This window comes from Abrus precatorius, unplaced genomic scaffold, assembly GCF_003935025.1.
Source record: "Abrus precatorius isolate BTA unplaced genomic scaffold, Abrus_2018 Scaffold4, whole genome shotgun sequence".
Lineage (NCBI taxonomy): Eukaryota > Viridiplantae > Streptophyta > Magnoliopsida > Fabales > Fabaceae > Abrus > Abrus precatorius.
Window position 1 is genome coordinate 16,107,210 of NW_020874384.1, and position 16,356 is coordinate 16,123,565.

Genomic DNA, 16,356 nt, shown 5'->3' on the forward strand with positions numbered 1-16,356 from the left:
GTAGCTGGACTTTTAATATGATGTACCAATGCTTGTACTTTTTTCTTAAAATTTTATTTTAATGTTGCACCCGATTCCTCTTTTGGGCTTAATTGTAAACAGAAGACATTGTACTAGGAGTTGAAATCAAATGTAATGTAATGTTATATCAGGGGTGAAGAAGATTTGGTCGAGGCCTGAAAAAACTCTATTTGGGTTTTATTTTTTTTTATGGGGTATGATAAATAAATAATAATATAGAAAAATTTTAATATAATAATAACAAGATGAAACTATAGTTGCTAAAAAAAGTTAGTGTTTAAAAATCACCTGTTCGTTTATTGAATTATTTATAAAATTTGCTTCCTTTTTTTTCTTTTTATTTAATGTTTAAAGTTATAACCCACCATTGTTTCCATCAAATAATGAAATACTATATTATAGTGCAGTATAACGAGAAGCCACGGAGAAAAATGAAGCACAATTTTCATATTCCAATGATTCAGTTGTGGCTTAAGTAACTAAATTAATATAATCACCGGCCATTCAATGAACATTTGGCAAACTCTTGGTCACAATCATGATTCATGCATTGTCAAGTTATCTCAAATGGTGCAACAGAGTGCGGATCTGATTATAATTGTCTAATTATAGATCAAGAAGTCAAATGGCTTTTAATTAGTTTATTCTACCAACGTCCTAATTAATATTTAATTAATTTTGTTTATACAAATTATTCAGCTCAGTTTCTATGTATGTTTTTCTATTATGCATGCATGCACCATTCATTTCTTTTTTAAGCACTTGTTCCCTGTTTTAATCCTAAACATTAATTGCTTTAGTAAAACTACGTGCCGATCAGGGCAAAGTTTGACATTACATTACCTTATGATTTTGGTGATTAAAAGTAAAAATTTTGTCCTCTGAAGGTTTCAGCTTGGTTTTCTATTTATTTTTTTGAGTTATTTTTATATTAATGTTTTTAAATTTTTTTATTATAATTTAATTCTTTAAATTATTTTTACTTCAATGTTTTTCTCTAATTCTACCTTGTCTCTAATCCTTTTCCTCTGCATTTCCTCTTACCTGTCAAATCACTTATCAAACCTCAAACTTCCATCTTATTGTCATTAATGATTTTTATTATCAACTTATTTAGGTTAAGTATCAAAAAACATCATTTGAATCAACCTAAAGAAGATATATTAGTGTGGAAAAAAATAAAATTTAAAAAATATTGAGATGAATCCATTAACACTCTAAAATGTTTGTTGTACATTTTTTAAAAATGATTTTTATATAAAACACTCTTTTTTTAGTAGTTAGTTAAATTAATAATAATAATGTTTAAATCAAAATTTTAAATAAAAATATTGATGATAATACACATTTTAGAGTGATAATAGATATTTCTAAACGTCTGTATAAATCTCAAACTTTCATCTGTATCGTCATTAATTACTTTTATGATGAACTTATATATGTCAAATGTAAAAAACGTAATTTGAATCAAAACGCTAAAGAAGACATTATAGTGTAAAAAAATATTAGAAGAAAACATCAGTAGAAGTTAAATTTATATTCGTGTGAAAAAAATAACTCAAGTAACTAAATGAAATTAATTAATTAAAAAGAACAAAGTAAAATTTAAATTAATTTCAAAGAGTTACTTTAGCATGGGACACTGTTTCCTTTCTTTAAAATTAGTATTAAAAATAAAAAAATTAAATAGAATTTGGAGAATGACAATTACCTTATTTTTTATTTAAATTATTCAAATAAAACACATTTAAATTGCATATATATTATAATTTGACATGCAAATTACTTCGAATAAACTTATTTATAACACGCTCATGGGTATAATACGTTCATAGGTAATGAATGAACCAAGTTTTTATCACTCCATTAAATTTATGTATTTCTAGAGAGTAAAAGTTTATAATTAAGGGTGTGTTTGATTAATGAAACAGTTTAATTAAATATTTATTTAATGTTTTTTATAATACAAACAATTATAGCATAAATTTAGTCATAAATTTTATTAAAATAAGTTACAAAATATTGTTCTAATAAGTTATATAAAAGATTATATAAATTAATTTAAAAAACCTTCGTCGATTCAGCAAGAAGCCTATAATATTTTTTCTCTGTGGTGATTTTATATTATTTTGTTTTTTCTTCTTAAAAAATAGGAGTAGTTATCTTTCTTTTTCTTCCACTTTCATCCCCTATTTCAGAGTGCATTGAACCTGTAAAGAATAAATATTTTAGCTTAAGCAGAAGATGGACCTTCGAATTTTGCCGCGTCACGGGGACTTTTAAGGAATTTTTTTTTTTTTACCAAAACTTAATTAAACTTCAATGGGAGAAAATAAGGGAATTAAAAAAATGAATTAATTTTTTTCTTTAATTTTATTTTTTTTGTAACTTCCTTTCTTCATATTTATTCTTTAAATAAATAATTAAAATTTGTTTACAAAAATTCATTTTTTTTAAGTTTAATTTTAGTATATTGTTAGTGTAAAAAATGTTACAACATGTTAATCAATAGTCAATAAGAATATATTATATATATATATATATATATATAATTGTTATATTAATTACTAAAAAATAATTTTTTTTGCTGATGTAGAAATTCTCAATCCGATAACAGTTTTAGATATATAAATTAAATTATTCTTTTCATCCAACTATTTAAGGTTTCAAAATGAGAATTCAGAATACGAGAAGTACTCCCTAGATTAACAAGTGTTTTAACTTGAGCAAATATGCTCTCATTGTATAACTTTTAAGTACTCGCTTGCTCTAGCTCTTTTTATAATATAGGTTTATTAAAATGTCATATTAAAATATATCAACAACATTTATCTCTTTAATTTATTATTCCATCAAATAAATATTATTTAATTTAATTTAATTAATCAGCATTTATTTTTCAATTAAATTGTTTTCTAAATGCAGATGGATTAAGAACTCACTTATTTAATTACAAAAAGATCATAACTCTCAATTATTGAATAAAAATACAAGGTTTTGAGAGTTTTGGGTAGAAAAAAATTGACAAAAAGATAATGTTTGATTAAATTTTAAAAAATTAAAATTAAATCTTTAAATAAAAAACTACAACTTTTTAAGAGATGAAATATTAATTATGCTAGCAAATTTAAAAACTAAAAATATACATAATTAATAGGTATAAATTACCCCAAAATATATTTTTGGAAACAATCCCCTAAAGTTTTTATTTGATACAATCAACGCCGTTCAAACAAATAGTGCATTAGATCTTGAACGGTACAAATGTACAATTGCATTGTACCTTGACTATTTAGGGTTTGCGCTAGAAACCAAATCACCCCTTACCTTTCAATTAGTCTAATATAAACTTGTTTAATAATCGATAATTTACTCGTAAATCTCAAACCTAGTCATCGTTTATTTAAATTAATAAAAATAATGTGGATTTAACTTTCAAAACAAAGAACGGTGAGAGAGAAAGAAAGCTCTGACTTGCACTAATCACTCACATGTGAGGCCTCCGACACACAACTTGACGTTTAACTCATCCTAACCTGGACAACATTTTTTTGTTGGTTTTCGCATGCATGCATGTGACATTGAAAAACCAAACACTAATTATAATACAATTTTTATATTTAAATTATTACAAATAATATCGTATATAAATTAATTTAAATGACCTTATACACGTTCTATGAAAACAACTTCTAATTTTTTTTTTATTTTAATACTTTTTAAATGTAACTTACCAAAATAAATTTTATAATTAAATTTACTATATAAATTATTATCATTTAAAATAATTTATTAAATCAATAATTAAGTAATTTTTTTATTCAAACATCTCAAGAATATAATTAGAAAATAGAAATGCTTCTAACAATATTTAATTTAAAGTGTTAAAAATACATTTCTCTTAAAAAAATATACTAGCAACACATTTTTTTTCATATTTTTATAATTTTTAATCAATAACTATTGACTGTATTAGAAAAATGTGTGCTAGCTATCTCAGTATTGGAAGCGTTCTTCTTCTCGTTAAAGTATTCTTCGTTAAGAGGATTGAACATTTTAATAATGAGTGTCATTATTGAGTGAGGTATCATTCTTCTATAAATTGGAGCCATGCACGAACCTTACAGCCCCACTTGAGTTAATCCAAGGAAAGAGAGAACCAGATTCAAATCCCATTAATTCCTCTAGCTAACATACAGATGCATGCTACCTCATAAAGAGAAACACCATGTCCATGGATCCACCGAAGAAAACTAACAAGATCAGAGAAATTGTTAGGCTTCAACAGATCCTTAAGAAATGGAGAAGGGTAGCCAGTTCTTCAAAAGCAAGTAGAAATAACAACAGCAACAAAAGCATCAACTTTCTGAAAAGAACACTTTCTATATCCGAACGTGAGGGAGGTTCCAACAACGTGGTTCCCAAAGGGTATGTTGCTGTTTGTGTTGGCGTGGACCTTAGCAGGTTCGTTATACCAACTGAGTATTTGGGTCATGGTGCCTTTCACATGTTACTAAGAGAAGCTGAGGAAGAATTTGGGTTTGAACAGACTGGTGTTCTGAGGATTCCTTGTGAAGTGCCTGTGTTTGAGAGTATCTTGAAGATAGTGGAGGGTAAGGACAAGTTTTCTACTCAGAAATGTAGATTTAGCTTTGAAAAGATGATGGGCTATTGTTCCTCAAACCAACTTGCTTATTCTCATCAACCTCAAAGTCCAATGTGCAGATAGACTTAGTGATTTTGACATTTTCATTTATACATTTTTTTGCTTTCTTTTTCTTTTGCTCTTTGTGGAAGCTAATCCATGTATGAGGGTGAGAGTCAATTCAATAACTATAAATGAGACAACCCGTTTAGGAATTATATATGAAGTAGAGTACAGCTTTTGTTGTCCAATTTTTATGTTTTACAGGTTTCTAGTTTGGCAACACTACTACTGTCTTTTTTTTCTTTTTCTTTTTGTTAACAGTTATTAATGTTTCCATTTATTTACATTTATTTACAAAATAGTGAAACATTGAACCCTATAAAAATATTTATCGGATGTTGATTTGATTTTAGAGGTCCAAGGCCTAAAACAACCCAAATGAAGGATAAATATGGAACAACAATAAAAATATTTGTCACTTAATTTATTACGAAATAACTTTTTATATCACTTATAACATAATTATAAATACAAAAATATTTAACTCCCTTTCTTGTTGCCCTAACCCTCTCCTCTATCGACAGTGTAACCATCACTTTGGTCTACTTTCCCTACCATCCTCACTGTTATGATTGCCTTTATGTTGTTATTTAATAGGAATTTTTTTATAAGTTCTTCCTTTCGTTTCTATTATCATTTATGAAGAGTAAAATTAGTGAAATAAGAAAAAATATTTAAGGTGAATTAATAAGAGTAATGAAAAATTCATAAGAATATTGTATGATTTTTCTAATTTTTGTAAACTTAAATCAATAAACGTGATAATAAAATTTATGATATAAATTCTTTTTATAAGAAAAAAAAACTAAATAATAACTTATTAGCACATTATTTGAATGCACTGTTAACTAAAATTTAATCAAAATATTTGAGTTGAAAGACAATTAAACGCCTCAAGTGGCACTTGACTATTCATTCTGAAATCATTCCCCATTCTGGCAACAAATTACTTTGCCTGATATACTGAGACGAAACTTGACAAAAACGAAGAAGGCCTGCATAAAGCAATTTTTACTTTGTTATAAGCAAATGGAAAACATTACATAAAAATGAATATTTCAAAATCTGAATGTATTAAATATTTTTTTTTTAACATTTTTTTTTAATTTTCTAAAGGCAAGTCAAAAGTGTGTACTGTATTTAACGTAACGCACTTGAAGAAATTATTCGAAAGTGAATTTTTATTAGCTTGATAGGTCTTAAGGTATACGATAATATAATCAATAATATGTAAAGTTGATTTTAATTAAGCGGTTAAATGTAATTAAAATATATATTTATACTTAGAATATATTTTATTTAAAATATGGAAAATAATTTTATAAATTAAAAAAATGAAACTAAAAGCATGTTTATTTGATTTTTAAAAAGAATTTTTTCTTTTTAAAAGCTAAAAATACAGATATTTTTAATTTAAATAAAACTCTTTAAAAATGTAAACAAAATTTTTAAGATTCCCAACTTGGGTGAGATGCCCAAATGAGATTAACATACGGATAGTCTAAGGACTTGTCCCATCTTAAATGCCACGTCATCGTTCCCCTTTATTTGAATTCTCCTCTCATGTGACTTTCTCTTGTAAAATCGTGGAGATTACAAGTTACAATGTGAGTGTCATCTGCACTTGGCACACACGTTTCAATGATGCAGCATGCTAAATTTTATTGTATAAATTACAGTCACTTGCCTCAAATCTTGGTCATTTAATTAAAATTTATGACTGTTATATCAAGTTTAATTTTGATATGTACGAGCGTAGAAGAAATTCATAATATCATGTTATGATATGTTGTCAGATTATTTAATGAACTTGATTAGAAACACTTTATTTGTAAAAAACAATTCACTGATGTACAAATTAAATTAATTTCCTTCTCAAACTTCTATTACGCAATTCACATGCGAGCATTCATTCCAGCAGCAAAAAAATTCTGAGAAATCATCCCTCGTTATCCGTGGTACACCACAAGACTAGTTAAATTGCAAGCTACTGCATCAAATGGAATCTTCTATTAAGTTCAAGGGGACTTCTGTTGACAACAATAATATGTAGCACATGGCCAAATAATTAGTAGCATAATTAATATTTATGTGTTCTGCGTTCATCAATTTAGCTGCAAAATACATTATTTGAAGGTTACTAGCTAGCGTCTTAGTTTCTCAAGAAACTGTTTTACACACATGCAAATCAAACATGTTGGCATTTAAAATGCAATAGATCATGTTCAAACAAGGTACAGTGGTAGATAGTCAAATAGCTATCATTAGATCCAAATTCGTAGAATATGATAACTGCACTTGGGTCCATGTATAATCTCAGCAGAAGAATCCAGAAGCAATTGTAGTCGGATATATTACCAAGGAGACAACGTGCTGCCTCCATATCAGAACAATCATAATCATTAGAATATGTCTGTGTAAGTGCAAGTAATGAGGAAATAAGCACATATAAATTTAATCTTCCGAAATTTCTTATAACTTTCTTATTTATTAAATTAAAATTATTTATACTTTTTACATTGTTAAGATATTAAATATGTTTATATTTTTTTATCGTAGGAAAATTGATAGGAGGATATATATAGCACTATTAAAAAATAAAAATAAGAGTTAGTTTAGTCCTTGTTCATCAGCTTGTTATGAAGATATATAAACTCACGTTCAAACAAGATGGAATATTAAGGAGTAACAAAGTAATGTCCTGTTGTCCATTTGACGGAGCAGAAGATGTCGTTCGGTGAAAGAAAATGTTTTGCTTGGTGTGAAATATTTGGTTTTGACAAATCATGATCGTGTTATATCTATAAACCTTGGTGTTTCTTTAGTAGGAATATCAATTGGATATGGACATAATGGGTGTTTGGAAAAAAACATCTTAGTGAAGATGAGTGCTTGCAAAAGAAGTGCTCCTCTTTATTTGTGATTTATTGGGTTTCTCTTCGAAAATGGTCTTTATTAGTCCATTTGTAGTGTGATGATCATTTCAAACTGCTCCGATTTTTAACTTGTTTAGACCTTTTGCCACACCAAAATGTGAGCAAAGGGTAGATGAAAGAAAATGAAAAGAAAAAAATAAAAAGTGAAGAGCATTTACAAGAGACATCTTAACACTCAAATAGTAATTGTCATCCAGTCATGATGTCTTGCCCAATCTCAACGCAATCTAACAGACTGAAACATAAATGTAACCTAGAGCACTGCAATTACAGAATTTAATTTATGATCCTGAAAAATATGTTCAGCTGCTGAAGAATAAGAGAAAAATGGCCTTCGACCACTTACTAAAGGAAAATCAGGTGTGTAAGACCAACCCGCACACCAAAATACATGCAACATTAACACCCACAATATCAATGGCCTATGAACACTTACTAAAACTATACATGGTTTCAAATTTAACAATGGCATTAAAATTTCAGGATAGAAAATAAGTCAATTGAATCTCGAATGAACAAGAACAAGTGTCCTACTACATGTAAATTAATCCTCTCTACTTTCTTATTAAGTGCATTGTCATGTTTCTAAATTTGTGAAATCTTGAAAAGAATTATTAGCCACACATTAGAAGTTTGAGCGAGGCATTGCAAAATTATATAAAACCACTGAGTTATTTTTCAAAGAGCCAACATTGAAGGAGCTACTTATATTTTTTTCATACATTAAATTAGTTTTTGAAAACCATACTTATGTATCATATAACATTTTCAGACATTCTTTTTCCCTCTCAGATATTTATCATTTATCATTTATCATTAGACCGATTAACTTAACTGCATTAAAAAATAATGAACGCCTGGGCAAGGCATAACACAGACTATGATCATATACCACATGTATCATATTTACGGTACACCTTATTTTCAACTTATAGAAATTGTTTACTACTCTCTTAAGTTTTGGTTAGCTTATTTTAATAAATTTCTTAGCATAAATTATTAGAAAAAATTGATTTCAGTTTATTCCAATAATTTTATTGTTAAATTTACCATACAAATTATCATGTAAAATGAGTTTATACAAAAAAGCTAAGAGTGAAAGAGTGAATCATCTATTGTTTCAACTTTTTGACAAGTAAATGGAATAAAAACCTCTCAAAGTTACATTGTAGACGAAGGAGACAAAAAGAAGCATGCGTGAACATGGCGAACAAGGCATTTTGGCATGCTGATCAATTCTCAGAATCGTTGAAATTTGGAAACGTGACACATTTAAAGACCTTGCACCTCGAACACAAGACATATCCAACCTGAATTGAAGTTATTAATCAGTATATATATCATTGATCATATTAATAAAATAGTTAATGATGATGGATGTGCTTACGGCTCTGCAAGAGGGACATCGCCGGTAGATACGTTTGTTTTCAGCTTTGATATTAGTCTTTTGTCCTTTACAAAAGTCACACACTAACCATCCTTTTGCATTGCAAAGTTCACAGATAATACCTACATCTGCATTAACCTTAGTTAACACACGAACATGTTAGGAGCATGGTTTCAAGTTCAAATAAATTAAAATTAAAATTAAACCAGCAAACAAAAGAAGATTGATGTACCTGTTGCTGAATGGGAGTGCAATGGAGGGGCTTTATGTAAACAAAACGGCTATGTCTAAGACTGGAAGTCGGAATTGAAGGACAGAGAGATGCTGCAAATGCAATGGACATCGTTGCCATTCCTCTCTGTTAGGACTCCACATACCTTATCCCTTCTCCTTCTTCCTCGTCCACATTTCTATTTCTAACCTTGTTTTCTCCAAAAATAACACCCCTGCCATTATTCTAACCAATTAATTAATTTTGTTATTAAAAATTATAATGTAACTATCGATTTACTTAAAATACGTTATACCATTTATTCACAAACTGTTATGTTAACAAAATTTATGAATTTTCGAATAATTATTATCTCTAATTCTAAATACATTTCTCTTTACAAGACTCTTTACTAGTTATTTCTCCTATTAATTATTTTCTTGGAAAAATATTTTACTAGTGATAAAGAAATTAATTAATTAAAAGAATAAAAAATAATGGATATCTTCATTTTAAATATAATTTTGAAAATATATTAAACTTTTTTGATAAATTTAATATAGTTAATAAAATTAAATAATTTTTAAAACTTTTTGAAGTAGTTAAAAAATAATATATTTAAAATTATATATAATTAAACGTTATATTTAGCATATATTTTAATTCATTCATATATAAAAAAATTTACATAACAAAATATTAAAGTTAAACTTATAAATATTAAATTTATTGAAATGTGAAAAACTATTTTTATGGATTTTGTATTGGGCCGGGCCGTATGCAGTGTATAGGAGATGGGCCAAACAGGGGAAACGTGAGGTGGCTTCCTCCCGCAAAACATTTCCTCTATTGTTTCTCTAAGAAATAGAAAATAGAAGGAGCGAAGAAAGAAGCAACCGGAAAGAAAAACCCCATACCCAAACCCTTCTAATCTCTTCCCAGCGGTGAACGATGATAGAGCTCGCAACCTCTGAAGCTGCAACAACGCTTCCGGATCGGTCATTGTCACAGAAACTTTGAAATCGATTGCGGAACAATGAAGAAGCGCAAGGAATTCGGCTATGAATTTCCTTCAATTTTTCCCGCTGCGAAATCCAGGAGACTTGTAAGTGGTAGCTGATTTTCTCCTTGCTATCCTATCGCATGTGTATTTTAGGTTTCATCGGTATTTACTAGTTGAAGTGAAAATTTAAGGAGCGAGAATGCGAGTTATACAGTGCGATGATGGAGGAAGAGGCAAATGTAACGGTGAATCAACCCTGTGTGGACCCTACTCCTGCATCTGTGACAGCCACGGAAGAGAGAGCGCTTGTGCTTTACGATCCAAGCACTACACCTTTTCTCAAGTCACCAAGCTCTTCTGAGTTCTCTATCGTTGTTAAAGCTGACTTGATTCCTGGTTTAAAGGGTAAGCGTTTTGGATACAGGGTGCGTTTGGATACGCAACTTATTTAAGTACTTATTTAATTAGCTCTTTTTGAATAATTATTTATGTCATGTGTTCAATAAAACTTATTACAATAGGTTGAAAAACAACTCATTTTAATAAGCTAGGTCAAGAAGCTTATTGCAATAAGTCATAAGCTGTTTTCTATAAACTGTTTATAAGCTCTTTCAAACAGGCTGATTTAAGTTTTCCTTTGAAAATTGAAACATGCATATGGTTTAATTGTGGTGTTGCGGGTGGTATTATGATTGATTGATTCATTATTCTTTTGCTGTAATCAAAATGTATGTGAAATGGTTTAAAGGAAGAAAAAGCATAACGTTCTAAGCAATATACTCTTTGGCACTTTCTTCGTGTGAGTCTCCCTAAATTATTCGGTTCTATTCTCTATAAGTAGGGATAGCATGGGTGTTTAAAAGAATGTATTGTTGGTAGTTGTCTAACTTGCTTAGTTAAAAAATTTAAATTTAGTTACAAAAGCTCTATGGAATTTCAATAAATTTATTTTTTAGAATGAGCTCGAAGTCTTTAAAGTTTTCAACGGCATGGGATCAGTGTTGACCAATTTATTTTATATTTATACTTGTTTACAAAGACGTCAGTTTTTAGCATTGAGCTCGTAGCTCACATGAAGCCAACCACCGTCTTTCTCCTGCCCTTAATGTTATGGCTTGATCCTGCATCTGCTTCCTTTCCAGGGTCATAAGGCCTCGTACAAAAAAATTCTAATTTTCGTGTTTATACTTCAATTTTAGGGTCTATGAGTTTAATCTTCTCTATTTATTTATTTGCATAATGGATGCCAAGTAAACGTAAAACCCTTGTATGGCTGCAAAAAATGAATCTGAAGGCATAAATACTTGGGAGGAGAACAATCACATTTATGCCTTGTCTATAACTTGCTAATTTACACCTATCAAAGACTTTCTATATATTGTCTGGAAAATAAATTTCTATATAATTCTCTTCAATTTAATTATTCAGTTAATAATTTCACATGACCACGTTGATAATGCTCTCGCTATCAACTCAATCTAGGCTCAAAAATTGAATTATATTTGATAGATTAATATGGGATGGAATACTCTCAGTGATTGTATAGGTTGAATTGACAATTTTAAATGAAATTCAGTCTCTCGTATCATTTGCTTCTTTTGTGAACAATCAAATCCTACGGATTTTTATTGATTATCTTCCTGAAATATATCAATATAACTAAGTTCTGAAGTGTTTTCTGAATGTCCATGAGAGGATATTCAAATTATAAGTTTTATAAGATTTTGCTATGGAAATCAGAATGATCAAGGGCAGTGGTCATTTACAGATAAGATGATAAATGCATGGGAAATGTTATAAGGAACTGTTGAAAGGTGAGCCAGCCTAGATACAGTATGTGTATGTTTTTGTGATATTTATATATCAACATCATAAATCTTCCCAGGAATCTTCTACCAGTTGGAGTAAAAGAACAAAACTTTGTCCACGTGTAGTGGTTTTACAATCCTCAATATAATATTTGATTTCTTCGATGGCTTGGTACAATTTTGACCTGCAGTGGCATCCCATGACGACTACAGTTCTTCCTTGTAATGTACTGTAACGATGATCGTTGTAAATTGGTCGTGTGAATTAACTATTTCCTATTTCCAACATTCATGCAAACTTTGATGGCCAAGAGAGCAGAGATATTTGTCCTGTTTCCTTTTTAAGCTTAACTTTTCGAGGCTGCCCATATTAAATTAGGAGATGAAAACAACTCAGACCTCTGGCATCAAAACGATTATCTATCATCTTTTCCATCAATTATTCAACAACAAAGTTCTCACATTGCTTTTTTTTTTTTTTTTGTGTGTATTGTGGGGTGGGGTTGAAAATCCCTTTGTTTTCTTACTTATGATATTAGTATCACGTATTTTGGGCGATAGCATTTAATACGCAGCACAGTTCTTATCATGTTATAGATCTGTCTGGACTCCGGATATCTTTTGAACAATTATTGCCTCTTTTTCAGATTATTTATTATCATGGGGTGCTGCCAAGCAAAATGACCCTGTTGAAGATGCAGTGAGGAGAGAGAAGAATTCTGAAGTGTCAAAAGACGGTTTGGCTGTCGTCCCATGGGTTGCCTTCCATTCTCCTATGGCATGCGAAGAGATAGTTCCAGAAACAGGTCAACCTTTAGAGGCGGAAGAAGGTGAATTGATGGAAATGGATTAATCTAATGTCAATAACCACAGTGAGAAAGCTGTGGAGATTGGTGAGAAGTGGCGGCAGCTGGAGCATCATCATCATGGCAACCAACAACACCATATGAGGCTCAATCTGAAGCAGAACACTTCCACTCCTATTCATTGGTGCAAGCACCCCTGAGCCCCGGTTTGTTTATGCGTTTCTTCTGGTAGTGTTACGCTACTTGTGGTCACCAATTCCTCCAATGGCTTTTTTGTGTATTATGAAAGATAATATTGGAGATCTATCAAACTACTCAAATTTCACGGTAGGATAGTTGCAGGACCAGGAGTACGGCATACATGCACATTTTATTGCCATATCCAGGACCATTGATGGATCTCCTCTATTTTCATTAAAAAATGGACGCAATCTTGGGCATTAGAAATTTTTAAATCGTTAATAATTTTAGTAGTTGGGTAAAGAAATAGAGAGAAAAAAAAAGGATGGATTTGAACTCATTTCTAATATGGTACATTAAAAAAAACAAAAAAGAATAGAACTACTCATGCATTACTTTGTGGAGCAAGATATCAGAGAAATTATGTGAATGTTAAATATAGCTTATGTAAAGATTTTATAATATCATTAACCTGTATACTGAGACGGGAATATAGTTTAGGGTTTTAAAATAAAGAAAAGGAAATAAAATTTGTCATGCAAGTATAGGAATATACTCTAAGGAATATAAACAATATAATATTAGCGGAAATAATTAATATCTGCCATTTTGTGCTCAAAACTTCAATATGCGTCAATGTGTGAAAGGAAAAATAATTAATTGAAACAAAGCTTACTTATCTTACATTATATTCACCCTAGACAAAATAAAATAGCAGTTTCTTAATATAATATGCGTCGAGTTTAGTGTTGTTTTTTTTCAATCGATGGCGTATTGAGACATCGGAATGTGAAATTTGCAGTGTAAAAGATTTTAAACGTACAAGCACAATATATAATGCGTCAGGTTTCTGTTTGAAAAAACTAACTTATAGAATTCTAATAAGAGAAAAAGAATATATGTCGTACACTCTTAACACATTGTAATACTTATAAGTTTAAATTTCAATATTATTCATTGGAAATTTTTAGAATATTTATTATCTTTAATGTAAATTATTTCAATCTTCGGAGAGATCGATGCAAGAACTGACACGGTTTACCCCAACCCAAGAGAACAAAACAGTAGCAAACATGAGCCTCTGCTGATTGAACAAAATTCCGATAAAGTTTTTTGGCTTATATAATAAGAGGATGATATTTGTATAAGTTTGTATTATATTATGATTTTAATCATTTATTAATTATGTTAAAAAGTATATGTACTAAAAAATAACATTAGCATATAATTTTTTTTATTTAAATGTATTCCTTCATTTGATGCTATTATTTTTTCAGGTGGAAATTTAGATTTATTTTCATGTTCTTTTTTTTTTATAGGTTTTTCATGTTCTTTATTATTATTATTATTATTATTATTATTATTATTATTATTATTATTATTATTATTATTATTATTATGTCATGTGATTTTAATTTATTCATTTTTTATATTATAAAAAAAATTAAAATGATTATAATAAAACTCTTTATTATAGGAAAGTTCAAATTTCATATCAGAAAAAAAAATTGACAAAAAACACAACTTAATAATAACCCGTCCCAATGAAAGCAAACGAATAAAATCTCACATTTGTCCTGATAGGAAATCTTTTAATTTATCCTAAAAATATATTAAAATTGGTTTCAAAATAATCTGTTATTTGTTTTTGTTTCTTTATTAAAATTTGTCAATTGACTTTTATAAAGATAATGATGCATATCATACTAATGCATCTTTAATTGTAACAATTAAAAATATTACAGTATATTATAACTAAAATATATTTTATATTTATTTCTCATATAACACTTCATTGAAAATATGCATGAAAATAAAAAAAGTAATCATTTTATTTTATAATATTTTTAATTAATATAGTTAGAGACTCATTAATAAATCACATTACATTTACCGTACTGTATTATTTTTTAAAAATTAACAAATGAATTTTGATTAAGAAAAATAAACTATGTATCAAGTTTTTAAAAAAAATATTTTTCAACGATGAATTTGAAGTTTTAGTGGAAAGTAAACTGTAAGTGCAAATGGGCTTTCCTGTAATATTGAAGGTTCTCTGGAAAGGGCTATACTTTCTTCATCGTTGCTAAACAAAGGGTCATTATCACAAATGTCTATGTTGTGACAGGAATCTCCGTTTAAAAAACAAAAAAAACTTAACAAAATTTATTTGAGAATTAATCTTATTTCCACACTTTTTATCCTCAAAACATAAGATGAAACCTAAAATTAAGACAAGGGGATTAAAATAAAGCAATAGGATCTAACCAAAATAAATAAATAAATAAATAAAGTAATAGGATATAATTTATAATCATCATAAAGTAGTACTTTTGATGTTACACTAGCAGAGGGTATGAAATGATTTACCAAAAGTTAAAGGTGGTGGAATTAAACAGAAGGGTCCAAGTTTCCCATGGTTTCATCATAACTCACTGAAGCTGTTTCAGAGAAGGGGGACAGGTGTTACTTATTTTGCATCTCAATTTCATGCAAAGAAGCCACGACATGCAATGCACCTTCACCTCTTGCCGCGTAACCACCCACCACCTCCTCCTATAATGCTATATACCACTTCCCTTCTCTCACACTCTTTGCCCTCAACACAAATACTACTATTTTTCTATCAAAACTTTGGTTTGGTTGGGTTTTGAAAAAGCAATCAGAATGGCAACCATCATGTCTGATCAACCAAGAACTGCAGGGTCTTATTCCTATGGAACCACTACCTATGACACCAACAACAACCCATCTTCACGCCAAACCGTTAAGTTCATAACTGCTGCCACTATTGGTGTCACCCTCTTGCTCTTGTCTGGGTTAATCCTCACAGGGACTGTTATAGGCTTAATCATTGCAACTCCACTTCTTGTTCTCTTTAGTCCTATCCTTGTTCCTGCTGCCATTGTGCTGTTCCTAGCTGCCTCTGGCTTCTTGTTCTCAGGTGGGTGTGGCGTGGCTGCAATTGCTGCTTTGTCTTGGATTTACAACTATGTGTCTGGGAACCACCCTGCAGGGTCTGACACCCTTGATTATGCTAGAGGGATCATTGCTGATAAGGCTAGGGATGTGAAGGAAAGGGCCAAGGATTATGGAAGCTATGGTCAGGTTAGAGCTCAGGACACCACACAAGGATCTTATTGATCATGCTTATGCATGCATGCAAGAGGTTGAATTGAAGAAGGTGGTGGTGGCGGCGGAGGTGGTGGTGATGGTACCCTTACTGGATTTGCATGTTCAGGCCTTGTCAAATCATGCTGTTAATTTCAATCTTGTTTTGCAGTGTTCAGTTTGTT

General features: G+C 29.7%; 4 protein-coding genes across 4 annotated transcripts; 3 read left to right on the forward strand and 1 right to left on the reverse strand.

The window, feature by feature from the left end:
- The first annotated feature begins 4,255 nt into the window (after window positions 1-4,255).
- Window positions 4,256-4,750, forward strand: LOC113865930 (auxin-responsive protein SAUR71-like). Its single transcript, XM_027500744.1, has one exon. The coding sequence runs from the start codon at window positions 4,256-4,258 to the stop codon at window positions 4,748-4,750; it is 495 nt and encodes a 164-aa protein (XP_027356545.1).
- A 4,013-nt stretch (window positions 4,751-8,763) lies between these two features.
- Window positions 8,764-9,425, reverse strand: LOC113865958. The gene is made up of 3 exons (XM_027500791.1): window positions 9,285-9,425; window positions 9,053-9,190; window positions 8,764-8,975 (listed from the first exon to the last, which is right to left on the reverse strand). The coding sequence occupies exons 1-3, from the start codon at window positions 9,402-9,404 to the stop codon at window positions 8,898-8,900; spliced, it is 336 nt and encodes a 111-aa protein (XP_027356592.1). The 5' UTR covers window positions 9,405-9,425; the 3' UTR covers window positions 8,764-8,897.
- Window positions 9,426-10,080: 655 nt separating this feature from the next.
- LOC113865670 lies at window positions 10,081-13,492 on the forward strand. Its single transcript, XM_027500379.1, has 3 exons — window positions 10,081-10,368; window positions 10,458-10,671; window positions 12,722-13,492. Exons 1-3 carry the CDS (start codon window positions 10,300-10,302, stop codon window positions 12,925-12,927), a joined length of 489 nt encoding a protein of 162 aa, XP_027356180.1. The 5' UTR covers window positions 10,081-10,299; the 3' UTR covers window positions 12,928-13,492.
- A 2,235-nt stretch (window positions 13,493-15,727) lies between these two features.
- LOC113865945 (oleosin 16 kDa-like) lies at window positions 15,728-16,204 on the forward strand. Its single transcript, XM_027500774.1, has one exon. It carries the CDS (start codon window positions 15,728-15,730, stop codon window positions 16,202-16,204), a length of 477 nt encoding a protein of 158 aa, XP_027356575.1.
- Window positions 16,205-16,356: the final 152 nt, after the last annotated feature.

Bases quoted from the DNA above. Each gene is read 5' to 3' on its own strand.
- LOC113865958 (XM_027500791.1), bottom strand. From the start codon at position 9,404: ATGGCAACGATGTCCATTGCATTTGCAGCATCTCTCTGTCCTTCAATT. The intron at 9,191-9,284 runs GTACATCAATCT...GTGTTAACTAAG, and splicing joins GCACTCCCATTCAGCAACAG to GTTAATGCAGATGTAGGTAT. The intron at 8,976-9,052 runs GTAAGCACATCC...ACTTCAATTCAG, and splicing joins GATGTCCCTCTTGCAGAGCC to GTTGGATATGTCTTGTGTTC.
- LOC113865930 (XM_027500744.1), top strand. From the start codon at position 4,256: ATGGATCCACCGAAGAAAACTAACAAGATCAGAGAAATTGTTAGGCTT.
- LOC113865670 (XM_027500379.1), top strand. From the start codon at position 10,300: ATGAAGAAGCGCAAGGAATTCGGCTATGAATTTCCTTCAATTTTTCCC. The intron at 10,369-10,457 runs GTAAGTGGTAGC...TGAAAATTTAAG, and splicing joins CTGCGAAATCCAGGAGACTT to GAGCGAGAATGCGAGTTATA. The intron at 10,672-12,721 runs GTAAGCGTTTTG...CCTCTTTTTCAG, and splicing joins CTTGATTCCTGGTTTAAAGG to ATTATTTATTATCATGGGGT.
- LOC113865945 (XM_027500774.1), top strand. From the start codon at position 15,728: ATGGCAACCATCATGTCTGATCAACCAAGAACTGCAGGGTCTTATTCC.